A 17,226-nucleotide genomic window follows, 5' to 3' on the forward strand; every position below is an offset into this window, starting at 1 on the left:
TGGGGGGTGGCAGCTAGAGGTGGGGGCCTGTTGCCCAGGGAGTCTGGAGCACCAGGAACAGATGACAGTGGGAAGGGTGACAAAGGAGGCAAGATTGGGGCCAGGAGAGGGAGCGCTTTTAAAAGCCTGGGGGATGCCGGGAGGTTGGGGACCCAGGGCTCCCAGGTTGGGATGGAGGTCCTGGAAGCTGGGGTGGGGAGCTGGAGGGCAAGGGAGGAGGGGGAGGGAGCCTGAGAGCCTGATCCCCAGCCCCACTGGGGGCCATGCAGGATTTTAAAGGAGGCAGAGGGCTAAGGGGTCTGTGGCTGGGCCCGGGGAGGCGACGACAAGGGGCTCCCAGGTTGGGACGTGGGCTTCAGAGCCAGAGAAGCAGCAGAGGACGGTGCCTCAACACCGTCAGGATCAGGCCCTGCCAGGGAGGGTGGGCGAGGACGCAAGGGGGGTGCTTTGACAGGCGGGGGCAGGAAGCTCTCTGGCTCGGATGGCTGTGGCAGAGGCTTCCATTGCGGAAGGAAAGCTCCGTGGCCCAGAAGCCGGTTGGAGGACGATTCTGATGCCCAGGGGAGATGCAGGAGGGCCATGCCATGGGAGGGAGTGGAGTGACAATGGCCCTGACCTGGCATGGGCCCCGGGAAAGTCCTGGGCATGGTATGGGGTCTGGGGCCACGGGTTCGGCAAGGCCTGGGGGGCTGGCGCATAAGGTGGGGGTGGGAAGTGCCCTTGGGGCCCCGGCGGAGCATGGAAGGAATCTGGAGGCACAAAAGGCTGTGAGATGAACGGCATGGCTTGGGCAGGGGGCTGCTGGAAGGGAGAGGAGGAAGGGGGAGACTGGGCCTGCTGAATGAGGGGGTCCCAGGAGGCAGGATGGGACTGCGAATGGGAAGACATGGCATTGGAGACAGGGGCCCAGGAAGGCTCACCAAGCAGCGGCAGCTGGTACACAGGATCTGGCCCGGGGAAGCGCGGCCCCTGCTGGAAAGGGGCTGGAGGAAGGGGGTATGGGAAGGGGTATGGGGAAGGAAGCAGCACTGGGAGCCCATGGGTGGGGCACAGCAAGAGCGGGGGGCCAATTAGGCTCCCCCAGGAGCCCCTTGGAACACCAGGGCTGCGAGTATCTTCCTCCGCCAACACAAGCTCCTCTTCCTCTAGCGAAACTCCTGCGTCGCTCCCAGATGCTGAGGAGCTGAGGGGGATTGCAGAACGTGGCCTCCTCTCCAGCCCAGCACCCAGTAGATTGTGTCCGGAGCTTCTTGATGGTCTGGGATGCAGCTTAAGTCTGGAGCTGCTGGTCGAGGGTCCAGGGCGGGGGTCAGGTGTGGAGTTCCTTGAGGTCCCAGGGCACGGATCTTGTCCAAAACTGCTGGTCGAGGGTCCAGGGTGGGGGTCAGGTCTCGAGTTCCCGGAGGTCCCAGGGCACGGATCTTGTCCAGAACTGCTGGTCGAGGGTCCAGGGTGGGGGTCAGGTCTCGAGTTCCCGGAGGTCCCAGGGCACGGATCTTGTCCAAAACTGCTGGTCGAGGGTCCAGGGTGGGGGTCAGGTCTCGAGTTCCCGGAGGTCCCAGGGCACGGATCTTGTCCAAAACTGCTGGTCGAGGGTCCAGGGTGGGGGTCAGGTCTCGAGTTCCCGGAGGTCCCAGGGCACGGATCTTGTCCAAAACTGCTGGTCGAGGGTCCAGGGTGGGGGTCAGGTCTCGAGTTCCCGGAGGTCCCAGGGCACGGATCTTGTCCAAAACTGCTGGTCAAGGGTCCAGGGTGGGGGTCAGGTCTCGAGTTCCCGGAGGTCCCAGGGCACAGATCTTGTCCAAAACTGCTGGTCGAGGGTCCAGGGTGGGGGTTAGGTTTGAATCTACTTAAAAATCGAGGGGGCAGCTCATATCTGGTGGTTCTTGAAGGACCAGGACACAATTTGTATCCAGAGCTCTTCCCCAAGTGCCCAGAGTGGGGATTACTTCTGGGGCTTTTGGGGGGCCTAGGGCACAGAGGTGGTTCTGCAGAGTCAGGGGTATCAAGGGCTCTTCGCTCAGGGGTGCTTTTGGTCTGTGAGTAAGAGTCCTGTCCTGAGAAAGAGAGAGAGGGAGGGGGTTAGCAGCTTCCGACAAGGCAAGTGACTCCGTAAGTCAGCTGTGCACCCACAGGTTTCAACCAACCCCCCCCCCCCCGCACCATCACAACTGGTCTTACATGCTTGATGCTCCCTTGTGCCTCCAGCCCCAAGGTCACCCTGTCCCAACCTCCAAGTTTTGAACATCTAGACCAGGGGTGGAGAACATCTGCAGCCCTCCAGATATTGTGGGAATCCCAACTCTTTCAGTTCCAGCCAGTGTGGTCAGTGGTCATGGGTGACAAGGGAAATTGCCTGAAGTCCCTCAGCCTCCCAAGGCCTGGTCTCCAAGGAGGCAGGGGTCCCTCTGACTAGCTCCTCCTTTAGAAGAGCCCACTCACTCCCCATTCCAAAAATTTCAGCTGCCAGGTGGTCCTGGGATGACAAGCTCCCCTACTTCCTCTCTTAGGATGATGGGCTCACCTTGTCCAGAAGACCCAGGGAGGGCTCCTCCCTCTTCCGGGAGGGTGGCAGGCTTTCCTTGAAAGAACAGGTGGACCAAGATGGCAACCTGTTCTTGAGAAAGGATACCCACATCGACAAGATGTTGTGCCACCTCTGGGACAAGAGGCTCTCCTTGACCAGAAGGCCCTGGATGGACAAGTTCTGCTTCCTCTCCCTCTTGTGGGACAAAAGGCTCTCCTTGACCAGAAGCCCCTGGATGGACATGTTCTGCTCCTTCTCCATCCTCTGGGACAAGAGGCTCTCCTTGACCAGAAGGCCCTGGATGGACAAGTTCTGCTCCTTCTCCCTCCTCTGGGACAAGAGGCTCTCCTTGACCAGAAGGCCCTGAATGGACATGTTCTGCTTCCTCTCCCTCCTCTGGGACAAAAGGCTCTCCTTGACGAGAAGGCCCTGGATGGACAAGTTCTGCTTCCTCTCCCTCCTCTGGGACAACAGGCTCTCCTTGATCAAAGTGCCCAGGACGGAGAAGTTGTGCTTCCTCTGGAGCGACAGGTTCTTCTTGACCAGAAGGCCCTGGATGGACAAGTTCTGCTTCCTCTCCCTCCTCTGGTACAATAGGCTCTCCTTGACCAGAAGGCCCTGGATGGACAAGTTCTGCTTCCTCTCCCTCCTCTGGGACAAGAGGCTCTCCTTGATCAAAATGCCCAGGACAGACAAGTTGTGCTTCCTCTGAAGCGATAGGTTCTTCCTGACCAGAAGGCCCTGGATGGACAAGTTCTGCTTCCTCTCCATCCTCTGGGACAACAGGCTCTCCTTGACCAGAAGGCCCTGGATGGACATGTTCTGCTTCCTCTCCCTCCTCTGGGACAACAGGCTCTCCTTGACCAGAAGGCCCTGGATGGACAAGTTCTGCTTCCTCTCCCTCCTCTGGGACAACAGGCTCTCCTTGACCAGAAGGCCCTGGATGGACAAGTTCTGCTTCCTCTCCATCCTCTGGGACAACAGGCTCTCCTTGACCAGAAGGCCCTGGATGGACATGTTCTGCTTCCTCTCCCTCCTCTGGGACAACAGGCTCTCCTTGATCAAAATGCCCAGGACAGACAAGTTGTGCTTCCTCTGAAGCGACAGGTTCTTCTTGACCAGAAGGCCCAGGGATGACAAGCTCTTCTTCTTTCTCCTCCTCCTTTGGGATGGCAAGTGCTCCTTGACCAGAAGGCCCCAGAAGGACAAACACATCTTCAGCCCAACCCAGGTCAGGTGCAGTGAGGGCATTTGCTGTTGGCACCAGTTCCTGCTTAAATCGCCGCAATTGAAAGGCCGCTGTGGAGACATCATATCCCAGGATGTCATGCAGTTCCCAGTAGAAAGGGGAGCAGTCGATTCCTCCCCGGAGCACGTCGGTGATGTAGCGCCTCAGGAGGGCATCCACCTTGCTGCGACACTGCTCTGCAGAGCGCCAGACTCCTGCCTGCCTGAGAGCCGAAGACATCATAGAAGGGCTGGGGACGTGGTCTGGTGCCTGGGAGGAGAGACTCCTCCATGTCCTCAGGAGAATCTTCTCTTCCTTCTCGGTCCATTCTACAAAACAGTCACAGAACCATAGAATTGTAGAGTTGGGAGGTACCCAGAGTGAGATAATCTGCAGTCAAAATGAACATTATATTTGCTAAATAAGCATATGGAGGGGTTAAGACACTTTGAGTTCCTCCATTCCTAAAGAAGGCAGCTCTATGTGGTGTTATATCGTCTTGTGGTAGGATGTAGGGCAAAGGATCTCAATCTTTTCTCCTTCCTTCTTGCCCCAGTCTCTCTCTTCCTTTCAAGTAAGCAATGTGAGCAGATGTAATCATAGAATTGTAGAGTTGGAAGGGACCCCAGGGGTCATCTAGTCCAACCCCCTGAAATGCAGGAATCTCAGCTAAAGCATCCCTGACTGATGGCCATCCAACCTCTGCTTGAAAACCTCCAGTGGAGGAGAATTCACAACCTCCCAAGGGAGACCATTCCATTGTCAAATAGCTCATACTGTCAGAAAGTTCTTCCTGATGTTTAGTCGGAATCTCCTTTCTTGCAACTTGGAGCTATTGGTTCGAATCCTACCCCCCAGAACAGGACAAAACAAACTTGCTCCATCTTCCATGTGGCAGCCCTTGAGATATTTGAAGATGGCTCTTATACCTCCTCTCAATATCCTCTCTTGCAGGCTAAACTTCCCCAACTCCTTCAACCGTTCCTCATCAGGCTTGGTTTCCAGACCCTTGACCATCTTGGTTGCCTTCCTCTGCACACCTTCCAGCTTGCCACCATCCTTCTTATTGTGGTGTCCAGAATTGGGCACAGGACTCCAGGTGTGGTCTGACCAAGGCAGAATACTATTACTTCCCTTGATCAGAAAACTAAACTTCTGATGCAGCCTAGAATAGCATTAGCTTTTTTTGCTGCGGCATCACACTGTGAACTCATGTTAAGCTTGTAGTCCACTAAGACCCCTAGATCCTTTTCACATCTATTCCTAATAATTCAGGTTTTCCCCATTATATATTTGTGCATCTGGTTCTTCCTGCCTATGTGAAGGATCTTACATTTGTCCCTGTTAAAATTCATTGTTAGCTTGCACCCAGTCTGGTGCAATCTGTTAAGGTCATGCTCAAAGACCAGGCTCCATTTTGGAAACTAGTTTTGTATTTTGTAACTAAAAACTATTTTACCTGCATACTACTTTGATATATTTGCTGTCTGCATTAAAATGTAAGTAAACATTTATGTTTTTACTAAAACGTAAGGTTCCTTCTTAGCAACAGGGACAGAGAGGGAAAAGATCAGCAGAACACAAATAAACAGGGATAAAAGGTGCAATTGCCTAATTCCTAGCTTTCAGTAAGCTGCAAAAGCACGTAAGTGTGTTTACTCTGCTAAAAAGCCCTTCATATTTTTCCCACACAGATGGGATAGAATGCTTGAATTTTGATTTATAGACTTAATCCTCAATCCATCTCCATCAAGTCCAAACCCCAGAAATGCAGGAATCACAGCTAAAGCATCTTTGACAGGCAACCGTCATGTCCTTTTTCTCCCACAGCATCCTTCTGCACCCATGTCAAGGAGAACCATCTGACCCCAGTGGCTCCTTGGTCCCTCCAGCCTTCCCAAAAGGACTTTTTGCATGAAAGAGAAAATGAACTTGTAATATCTGGATTTGAAGATTGAAAAAAAAATACTGCTTTAGAGAAGACAGAATGGTTGGAGCTTAAAGAATGAATATCATCTGTAGCTGCAGAGAGCCAGGAGTCCTTTTGTTCTACTCTATTTTTCTTCCGGTTTTTTTTCTTTCTTTCTTTCCTTTTCTCTTGCTTGCTCCTTCTTTAGATTTCTCATTTTCTTGCATTTTCTTCCTCCAGACTTTGCTCTTTTCTAGATTAAGTATCTGTTTTATCTCAACATATTATAAAAAGAGATTTTGTAATGGGTATGCATTTCTGTATATCTTTGAATTTATCTATGAATAAAGGTTAAGACAAAAAAAACCCCTCAAGTTCAAGAGTTCTACCCACCTAAAGGAGTACGCAGGAGGTCCGGTTTGAGATGGCAAGCCGGGAAGCCGTCCAGGAACTGCTGCAAAGTTGTGCCTTTGACCATTTCTCCTCTCTCCCTGAGGATCTCCCACCTGCAGAACCAGGTCATCTGCAAAGGAGAGACCAAGACAGACCCCCCGGCTCTCAGATTTGTGCCCTGTTCAACTTCCGGAGCAACCTTGCATCCGCTGAACCAAATCTGCCCCTCCTCCAATTCTGCAAACTGAGGCACCCACCTCACCTTGGCCCATTATAGTGCCGCCCCGGTTAACGAAAGTCCATGGATTACTGATTAAGTCCGTCCGTCAGGGAGATTGAGAAATCCCTTAGCAATTTCCACCTGAGATACCCACCTCCCCACTTCCTCTATCTGACCAGCGTGGCCTGGCTTCTGATTGGCAGGACTGGGTCAGCTGGTTGTCTGAACCACTATGGGAAATAACCCCTTAAAAATGGCTCTACAGTCCTTGATCCCTCTTGGTCCTGCAACTGATGCCTGAACCAGAATCTGAAGCCCTGATTTAGGTAGCTGGGTGTTCCTCCCAGCTGCATTATGGCATCTGCTACCCTCAGTTTCCCCGAGAGATGGGTTGCCTACCTTGAGGCTGGGCTCCTGCAGGTTGTCCCCATAGAGGGCTGAGATGGGGAGAAAGAGCACCCTACCGGGGTCTCTGTCCCACTCCCAGAGCCAGTCCCACACTTTCCCAACGATGTATTGGTAGCGGTCGCAGCTGTAAGGCTCCGGCGTGGAAGAGTCCATCTTGTTGACACACACCACGAGCTGCTTCACCGGGAGTTTGCTGGCCAACAGGATCTGCTTCTGGGTCAGGTCCCAACGCATTTCAAAGTCCCTCTTCTCTGCAGAGACCACAAACAGCAGGCAGTCCACCTGAGGGAGGGAGAGGAGCAAAGAAAAGGCTGTCAAAACTCTCAGTCGCCTGGCCCTGACTTTCTGCCAGGGAAGGGTATTCCATAAGAACATCAGAAGATGGCTCTCTAGCCCAGCAGTCTCTACTCACAACGGCCAAGAAGGCCTCAATGGGACCCCTGCAAGCAGGATTCAGGCATGAGAGCCCCTTCCCTTCATGGGGCTTTATTGTAGGGGATGAAGCCCCCACAACCCCTTGGATGCAAGCGCATACAGTGGTACTTTGCATCTCAAATGCCTTGGTACTTAAACAACTTGGAACCCAAACACTGCAAACTCGGAAGTAAGTGTTCCAGTTTGCAAACTTTTTTCAGAAGCTGAACATGCTCTGTTTTGAGTGCCACGCTTCCATTTTCGTTTTGTTTCTTTTCGTTTTGTTTCTGTGACTGTGTGGAACCCAGTGACTGCAGTACATTGTTTATTGCTTTCATTTTATGGATCAATGGTCTCATTAGATAGTAAAATTCATGTTAAATTGCTGTCATTGCCTCCTGTGGGAACAGCCCTACTGCATCAGAGGGTGTTGCGGGGGGGGGGTCATTTAGAACAGGGGTCCGCAAGGTTTACCTCACCTGGGCCGGTTCACTCCAGCAGAGATCCCTCTGTGGGCTGGATCACACGTGCGCCTGCCATTTCCAGCATCTGCGCAGATGCAATTTCCAGCACCGCAGAAGAAAGTCCCCGCACCATGCTGCGCCAGTTTAGCGCAGCGTGCAGGGACTTGCCAAGTGGGCGACTCAGTTCGGGGGTGGCTCGTGGGCCAGTTAAATGACCCCTGTAGGCCACTTGGGGCCTGTGAGCCTTAAGTTGCCTACCCCTAGAGCAGGAGTCAGCAAACTTTTTCAGCAGAGAGCTGGTTCACTGTCCCTCAGACCTTGTGGAGGGCTGGACTATATTGGGGGGGGGTGAACAAATTCCTCTGCCCCACAAATAACCCAGAGATGCATTTTAAAGAAAAGCACACATTCTACTCATGTAAAAACATGCTGATTCCCAGACCGTCTGAAGGCCAGATTTAGAAGGCGATTGGGCCGGATCTGGCCCCCGGGCCCTGATTGAGAAGGTTGCCGGCCCCTGATTGAGAAGGTCCAGGCCAAGGAAGAGCCCAAACATTTGACAAGACGGTGGTGGCTGGTACCCATTGGAACTGGCAGGACAGAAGACAAGGAGGTGGACAGAAGGTGGTGCCAGAGCAAGCGGCTGGCAGAGCCAAGGAATTCTTGTTTTATGCCCCCCTCCTCCTTCCCAAGGGACGCGGGTGGCGCTGTGGGTAAAACCTCAGTGCCTGGGACTTGCCGATCGTATGGTCGGCAGTTCGAATCCCCGCGGTGGGGTGAGCTCCCGTCTTCGGTCCCAGCTCCTGCCCACCTAGCAGTTCGAAAGCACCCCTAAGGGCAAGTAGATAAATAGGTACCGCTTTCTAGCGGGAAGGTAAACGGCGTTTCCGTGTGCTGCGCTGGTGCTGGCTCGCCAGAGCAGCTTCGTCACGCTGGCCACGTGACCCGGAAGTGTCTCCGGACAGCGCTGGCCCCCGGCCTCTTAAGTGAGATGGGCGCACAACCCTAGAGTCGGACACGACTGGCCCGTATGGGCAGGGGTACCTTTACCTTTACCTTTACCTCCTTCCCACTGAGCTTTAAAAGGGCAAAACTGAGAGTGAGGAGGGGGGAGCCCCTTCCCGCCCAACACATTTACTGCACGCGCAGGACACAACCTTTGACATGAAACCTCACCTGCCCCCTAAGCTGCTGAGGAGCAGAGACTCTCACCTTTTGCTGGCCTTGCAAGCAGCAGCTGCGATACATCCCTACACGACTTGGGGGTTCTGCAATGGTGACATCATACTTGGAGCTCTTGTAATGCTGTCTCCCCGGAGCCGCACCCCTTTTCTGAACTTGCTGGAGGGTCTCCAGCAACTGCCTGTACGATTTGCCTTGCTCCACCTTCTGCAAAGGAGACAGAGGTGGCGGAAAATCCCAGGCAGGCGGGGGCATACAGCAGACACCACCCCCACCCCTGCTTGGCAGGGGGTTGGACTCGATGGCCCTTGTGGTCTCTTCCAACTCTATGATTCTAAGATTCACCCCAGTTTAACAGCAGTTAGGTATACCAAGCAGTATCCAGGTTAACACTTTTTTTCATTGACATGTTTTATTGGCACTGATTTTATGATGTCATTTACACTGATTTTATGTTCTTTTTAATGGAAAATACAGTGGTACCTCGGGTTACAGATGTTTCAGGTTACAAACTCCACTAAGCCAGAAATAGTACCTCAGGTTAAGAACTTTGTTTGACATAATATCATGATGGCTGACTGGGAACAGTTATGGACCACAGGTATTAAGTTTATGGCATGCAATGCCTTAAGAGAGAATATAATGAAAATGATATACAGGTGGAACATGACACCAGTCAAGCTTGCAAAAATCTATCATTTGCCCGATAATAAATGTTGGAAATGTAAAGAGACTGAAGGTACATTCTTTCACCTTTGGTGGACATGCCCAAGGATTAAGACTTCCTGGGAGATGATCTATAATGAAATGAAAAAGGTATTTAAATATACCTTTCAGGGTTGTGGAACACCGGTATGAAATTTACGGCGTGTAACGCCTTGAGAGAGAATATTATGAAAATGATTTATAGGTGGTACATGACCCCAGTCAAGCTTGCAAAAATTTACCACTTATCAGATAACAAATGTGGGAAATGTAAAGAAAATGAAGGTACATTCTTTCACCTCTGGTGGACATGCCCAAGGATTAAGGCTTTCTGGGAAATGATATATAATGAAATGAAAAAGGTATTTAAATATACCTTCTTGAAGAAACCAGAGGCCTTTCTCCTGGGTATGGTTAGCCATGTGGTGTTAAAGAAGGACAGAACGTTTTTTATGTATGCTACAACAGCAGCAAGGATACTTATTGCAAAGTATTGGAAGACACCAGATCTACCCACTCTGGAAGAATGGCAGATGAAGATGACAGAATACATGGGACTGGCAGAGATGAATGGCAGAATCCGAGACCAGGACAAAGAGACAGTGGAAGAAGATTGGAAGAAATTCAAAGACTATCTTAATAAATATTATAAAATTAATGAAGGTTAGAATTGACATGGGTTTAAAAATTATGTGGTTTTCAGGGGTGTTGATTATGGAAAAAGAATAGAATTATTAAAAAATATGGGAAGTAAGGGAATGGATTTGCTGATTAGATAATGAAATTAGAATACAGAAGGGGGAGGTATGAGGAGGTCGGGGAAATTAGGTTTAAGAAAATAAGGATGGAAATTATACTTGTTTCTTTTGGTTTTTTTGTTTGTGTATGTTTTTATTGTGAAACTTTAATAAATATCATTTTTAAAAATAAATAAATATACCTTTCAGAAGAAACCAGAGGCCTTTCTTCTGGGCATGGTCGGCCAATTGGTGCCAAAGAAGGACAAAACTTTTTTTATGTATGCAACAACAGCAGCAAGAATACTCATCGCGAAGTATTGGAAGACACAAGATTTACCCACCCGGGAAGAATGGCAGATGAAAGTGATGGACTATATGGAACTGGCGGAAATGATTGGCAGAATCCGAGACCAAGCTGAAGAGTCAGTGGAAGAAGATTGGAAAAAATTTAAAGTTTATTTACAGAAACATTGTAAAATTAAGGAATGTTAGAAGGAGGCTGGAATGAAGTTATGTGGTTTTAGCAGAAATGATATAAAGGTTTAAGTTAAAATTGATTTATTAATTGGTGAAAGGCGAGAATTAAAGTATATTAAGATAAATTATTAGGATAAAAACAAAGCTGGAAAGGATTTGCTGAAACATCTAATTGAACTAGAATACAAAAAAGGGAGGTGTGAGGAGGTCAAGGAAATAAGTAAAGGAAAGAAAGCTATGTAAAGGTCTGATCTGTTTTTTTTTAATTGTTTGTTTGTATTTTTTATGTCTTTGTTATTTTTCTTTTTTCAGGTTCAGAACGGACCTCCGGAACGAATTAAGTTCTTAACCAGAGGTACCACTGTATTGTTGGGTGTTTTGGGGAGGGGTTTCAGTCTGGATGATGCCCCGAGTCCATTCCAGTTCTTGTGGGTCCCGTACCCAGGGAGAATCTAAGCTTTTATTTCATAACTAGTCAGACAAGTTCCTTTGCAAGACCATGACCTTAGCTGGCTACTGAAATGTCCTCATCAGCATCCCAAAAGAATGAGGCAGGTTACAGGAACAGCAACCAGTGATGGGACCTTCCAGGCTGATTGGGGGAGGGGGCATTTCTCCACCCTGCTCACCTGGCTGCCAGGTGAGCTGGAAGCTGGGCAAGGGCTTGAAGAAGGAGACCCAGTGACCTGCTTGCTCTACACTGGACCCAAAGCTGTGATTAATGGAGAAGCAAGATCTACCGGGGCTGTTGGGGCCATGAACCCCTCCATCTTACGCTCAGGTTGTACAGATATCCAGAGATTCTGAAGCACCTGCAGCTCCTGGGGTCTCTCGCCACTCGGAGACAGGGGTGGCATGTGAAAATACTTTGTATTTTCCTTGCTTTGAGCCACCTTGAGCATCATTTGGCAGAAAGGCAAGCCACGAACTTAATAATTAGGAAGGAGATACCTGTTTCCAGAGGGTCTCCATAGTTTCTGCTTTAAGATGCCCACATTTGTAGAAAAGGTGGCCGATGAGGGTGGACTTCCCAGACTGCTCTGAACCCGAGACCAGGATCCGGAGCGGGGGCTTCCACATCTTCTCTGTGCCCGCAGCTGCCAACTCCTATATAGAGGAGGGAAGGGAGCAAAGACAGGGTGAGAGATGGGCATGGGCCTTTGGGTGAGGCACTGAATGAGAACCTGCGTTTTACAAAATGCTAGTATACTGCTGCATCATTGAAAAAATTGCAGTTTACAACAATAAAACCATATAAAAAGGGGTTTTAAAAAATAAATAACCATTGTGGAAGGGTGCGTTCTTTATTTTCTGAAGGTACTAAAAAGTTTTCAGCAGGTGTTTCAAAGTTGACACAGAAGGTACCTGCTGAATCTCCAGTGGCAAAGAGTTCCACCAGACTAGCCCAATGATACTAATGGATCAGGTGTGTCAGGTGAGGGGAGCAACTGAATGAAGGAGCATCAAATCAGCCACTACCCTAGAGGTGCAAGAACAACTGTTTCTGAAAACCTAGGATGACAGTCCAATAATTGAAGAACTTTTATTAAAGATGCCCCCCATTCAAGAGGTATGGTTCAACCTGCAAATTCCAAGAGCTATTCTCACCCGCATTAACAGAAAGCACAGACACACACACACACACACACACACACACACACACACACACTGCCTCACAAAAAAATACATTGTGTACAGCAAAGCTTGGGAGTCAGGCCACATTGCCCAACTAGCCCAGTATCAACCTCCCTCATGCCCTCCCCCCCCCAAATACACACACACACACACACACACACACACACACACACATATATATATATATATATATATACCCGTGAAAATCTACGAAAGCATATATATATATATATATATATATGAAGGAAACCTCTTTCATCACACTGTTAAGGAAATGGTTTGAGGGTGACTCTGGGATCAGCTCCATGCAAAGTTGGGCCTCTACCACAGAAGTAAATTGCTTCCCACTAGCAAAGCTGCCAAGGAGATCTTTGCTGTGATTCCTGCATTGCAGGGGGTTGGTCTAGATGCCCCTTTAGGTCCCTTCCAGCGCTAGGATTCCGTGAGCCTTCTGTTTCCAGAATCCTCCCGCTATCAATGACACCGAACCCCAGCTGTACCAGACTGCCGCCCCTCAACACAGGCACACTCTTCCGTTATCTCTCCTGGTTCCCACTGCACCCTTTACAGCGGCTGCATTAACAGCCAGGAATTCAACAGGTGCAGCTTTCCACAGCATTTAGGAGATGCGGAGACGGAGAAATTTTGCCTGCTGAGTTCCTGCCTCCTGTGCAGCCGCTAAAGGCACAAGTGCACTGTCAGAAAACTCAGGAAGCAAGAGACAGCTGGAAGACCAAGATTGCACCTGGCGGCATCCTTTGGCACCACCAGCCATAAGAGCCACCTCCCTGGTTGTCCTGCATGGAGGCACAGCAAACAGTACCAGCAGAAGACACACACGGGGGGGGGGGTCTCGTTCAAATAAGCACCCGCCCACTAAGCAATACTTCCTTGCAGCAGTGGCAGAATGAAGGTCAACTTCTGAGGCTGCAATGGGCCAATGGGCCTTTCTGTCCAACCTACAAGGCTGCACAGCATGCTGAATTTTTAAACTTTCAAATTCCAAAAATGAGGGGCTCTGAAAAGTTTTAAGATGACTTGGGAATTCAAAAGGTGGTTTGGTTAAATTAACGTAATTGAGGTTTGCTTGGTGAGTAAAATGGGCGTGAAAATGCAAAGAAATCGGTAAAAATGATTGCCAAGTTCCTGTGGTTATGTTCTATATAAAAATTATTATTATTAGTCATTATTATTATTATTAAGCATTACCTGGCTTTTTCAGAAAATTAAAATGCTTTGCTTTTCTGAAAGCATTTTGTGTGTTTCTTTATCATAGACTTATCAAGCTAAGTCTTGTCCGGTCGCAAAAATAACCGGAGATTTGAATTCCTCACACCCAAAAACATATTTTTAAGATTCCCCACCAGAAAAGAATTCCGATTCTTGCATTGCAAGATGAGCCCTTGAGGTCCCTCCCAGCTCTATATTTCTGAGCTGGAAGACTTTGAGAGAGCAAGAAGCTTCTTTCCAAGCAGCTACAACATCCCAGAGTCAAGGTCAGCGAGTCCGACTCAGACCCGAGAGAGACCCGAACTCAACTCCCCATTGGGCTATGAAACTCACTGGGTGACCTTGGGGGCCAGTGGCTGCCCCTCAGCCTAAGCCCCCTCACAGGACTGTTGTGAGGATAAATGGGGAGGGGGGAGGATAAAGAGGCTGCCCACCTTGAGCTCCTGGGAGGAAAAGTGGGGTATAAATACAAAGTGAATAAATGAGCTCAGAAGCCCATTATGGAGCAGGCAGATATTGCCTAAAGAGCCCAGACTTGGGGGTGGGAGTCAGGTGACGAGAGACCAGCCATGAACAGATGACGCTAGTAGGACTGCAAGAAGTTCTGTAAGGAGGACTATTCAAAATATTGAAAGAAGGCTATGAAGAGAATTAGTTAATGATAATTAAGAGTAACAGAGAAATTAAGAAATGCAGAATAAGTGATAAAGAATGGAAAATCATCAAAGGGTGGTGACGGAGATTATAAAATATTGTATAAGATAAGAAGTTACAGTATGTTAAATGATTGTTGAAAATGATGCGTAAAAAAAACCAATAAAAATGTATTTAAGAAAGAAAGAAAAGAGACGAGCCAAGACTCCCTCCCTCCCTCCTTTAAATCCTCTCCCCCAACTCTCTTTCTCACACAACAAAGGCATCCTCAAGTCCAAACATTTAAATGGATTTAGCCCTTGGGGGTTACAGTTATAATCACGGAGGGATTTGCTTCCAGTTTGCACCAGTGCAAATAGTAAGCACAATGCTCATTTCAATTGTCTGCTAATTGGAGACAAACTAATTGGGGGAGAAGAGGACCAGTCAAGCCATCACCCTCTGCAAGCCAGCCAGGTGGCTGAGCCCCCCCCCAACACCCAACGCCCCCTCCACCCTAAGCCTCCCTTAGCAGAGAGCATGTACCTTCCTGGCCCCGGTCCTTCCCCAGCTCTGCCCCCAGGTTTCCCCCTTGCAATGCCCCCACCCCTCCCAGAGGGAACTTTAAACCCTGGCCCCGCCCACCTGCAACCAGGGGAACTCCCTGAGCAGAGATTAACCCCACCTGGCGCCCAGCTGAGTCTTCCAAGCATATTCAATAAACACACAAGGCGTAACCGGCTGTACATTTGAAAAAAATAATATATACTATTCATTGTATTGAATTGTAGATTTCAACAGAAGTAACTCAAAGTTCAACGAAAAAAGTAGAAGACCCAGTGGATCAGTTCATTCTCTAATCAGTTTATGCATAAGGTCCATATATGTGAAAGTGTCTATTCCACCTGTCTGTTCCTAGAGTCCAACAATCCACATGAAAGGTTGTTGCAGTTCGACAAGGATTTCCAGAATATTAGCCTTGTTTCGCCGTCTTGGGCGAACTCATATATGATATCACTGGACAGTGGATCATCCTTGTTTTAGACTCTGTGAAAGGATTCTGTGGAACTGATATTTTAAGATTGTTTAACTGAATATTCTAAATTGTAAAACACAAAATCTAATAAAAAATTATATTAAAAGAGTTTTTGCAAGCAGAAGGTGGGGGGTGGAGGAGAGGTGCTTGTCCTCTGCACCTGCCCCACGGTCCTTGTTAGACCTCCAAGGTGAGCTGAGCATCTACTTACCTGCAGGAACAACCCCCACCTGGGCAGAAGAGGCGGAGACCGGCTTGACTGGAGGCTCCCTGGGCTGAAACAGCTTAAAATGTTCTCTTTCCAATTATGCTGTTTTCAATGTGTATCCTATAGACCTCCATTGGTAATGTTTTATTTATGAAATCTTTAAGATAATATTTTAGTTTCCTGCTAGTTATGTTGCTTTGAATGTATATTTCATAGGTGACCTTCTGCTGCAATGTTTCGCTTTGGAATGTTTATTTACTGCTTTACTGTCGATTGTAATTTGAGGCTTTTTTCCCACCTTAAAAATATAAAGTGGGATAAAAATGAAAAAATAATGATAAATATTAAAAGGCCAAGGGGAGCAGCGGAGTGTGCTGCCAGCAGGCTGACGCCAAAGGGGCATTAGCTTTTAGTGGGGGGGGGGGGTGATATGACGATTTTTAATTAAAAAAAACCAACCCAGCTTTTATGCCAATGATCATGGACAAACAGATCAGCTTCCAAAAGCAACATTAGACATTTGGTTATTTGGAAATTTGTTATGTACTGAGTCGAATAGGATCCAAACTTTAGCAGTCTGATTGGTCCTAGAACAATAGGATCCAAAAGGCAGCAGTCTGATTGGTCCTAGAACAATAGGATTCAGAATGCAGCAGTCTGATTGGTCCTAGAACAATGCAGCAGTATGATTGGTTGGCAGGAACCACCCAATCATGCTCCAGATTGAAGTGAATCCACAACCTGACTGGTTTACAGTACAATTCCGGAATTAGCCAATCATGTGCAGCCCATTGTGTAAATAATGTATATAAGGCAGATACTTTGAGGGGACTTTCATTCATTCCTCCTCACCACTATGAGCTGAATAAAGAGCATGAAATCACTTTGCGACTCCAGTATATTTCACTGGCGACGAAGGTGGGATCCCGCTGAGCTGACTGCCACACACAGCACCGCAGCACCGCCACCTGCCGCACCGCTGCCTCGCACCGTGTATCCAGGCTTCAGCTCCGGGACACAAGGAACTCAGAATGGCAACTGACAGCAACTTCTCGCCGTTCAACCCAGCATCTGGAGACTGGGAAGCGTACGCCTCCCGTTTCACCTTCCTCCTAGAAGCCAAAGGGGTCACCGATGATGAAGACGCCAAGAAGAGGGCAATATTCTTCAGCGTCTGCGGAGAGGAGACATTTGAAATCGCCCGGGCTCTCCTTGCGCCTGAAGACGTTGCTACTGTTCCATACAAAACAATAATGGAACAGCTGAAGGGGCACTTTTCGCCACAGCCCTCAGTGGTGGCTCGTCGAAATGCCTTCTACGCAAAGCGGCAAGCCCCTGGGGAAACCATAACTGGGTTTGTGACCTCTCTCCGCCAAGCCGCCCGGTTCTGCAACTTCTCAGAGCTGGAGAACATGCTTCGTGACCGCCTCGTCGGTGGCCTGAGGGATGAGAAGCTGCAACGACGCCTCTACGCTAAGAAGAACCTAACGTTCCAGGTCGCTCTGGAGGAGGCCCTGGCAACGGAAGCTGCCGAGAGGTCGACACAAGAGGCACGGCCGAGCCAGCCGTCCCAACCGAGGGTCCACCATGAAGACCTCACCGACGACTCAGGATCTGACAGGGAGGAGGTGCACCGAGTACAGCAGCGCACTCAAGCAGCCCACATACCACAGCTGCCTCGACGAGAAGGAGGGAACTGCGCAAGCTGTGGAGAAAGTCATGAGAGGAGGACCTGCCGTTTCCGCAATGCAGAGTGCAGACAGTGCAGAAAATCGGGACACATCGCCCGGGTGTGTCGGGCTCGGCCCACCCGACAC

The 17,226-nt window shown here is 49.2% G+C and overlaps 1 protein-coding gene across 1 annotated transcript; it reads right to left on the bottom strand.

The window, feature by feature from the left end:
• Window positions 1-300: 300 nt before the first annotated feature.
• Window positions 301-15,106, bottom strand: LOC309352309 (uncharacterized protein). The gene is made up of 6 exons (XM_081880669.1): window positions 14,851-15,106; window positions 11,619-11,774; window positions 8,776-8,952; window positions 6,677-6,967; window positions 6,058-6,187; window positions 301-2,057 (listed from the first exon to the last, which is right to left on the bottom strand). The coding sequence occupies exons 2-6, from the start codon at window positions 11,745-11,747 to the stop codon at window positions 403-405; spliced, it is 2,382 nt and encodes a 793-aa protein (XP_081736795.1). The 5' UTR covers window positions 11,748-11,774; window positions 14,851-15,106; the 3' UTR covers window positions 301-402.
• Between the last annotated feature and the right edge of the window lie 2,120 nt (window positions 15,107-17,226).

The sequence above is a fragment of the Podarcis erhardii genome (genome assembly GCF_964252035.2).
Source record: "Podarcis erhardii genome assembly, chromosome: 11".
NCBI classification, from domain to species: domain Eukaryota; kingdom Metazoa; phylum Chordata; class Lepidosauria; order Squamata; family Lacertidae; genus Podarcis; species Podarcis erhardii.

Excerpts from the sequence above, each read along its gene's own strand:
- LOC309352309 (XM_081880669.1), bottom strand. The coding sequence starts at position 11,747 with ATGTGGAAGCCCCCGCTCCGGATCCTGGTCTCGGGTTCAGAGCAGTCT. Across the intron at positions 6,968-8,775 it reads GCTTGCAAGGCCAGCAAAAG|GTGGACTGCCTGCTGTTTGT; the intron begins GTGAGAGTCTCT and ends TCCCTCCCTCAG. Across the intron at positions 2,058-6,057 it reads CCTCCTGCGTACTCCTTTAG|GACAGGACTCTTACTCACAG; the intron begins GTGGGTAGAACT and ends TCTCTTTCTCAG.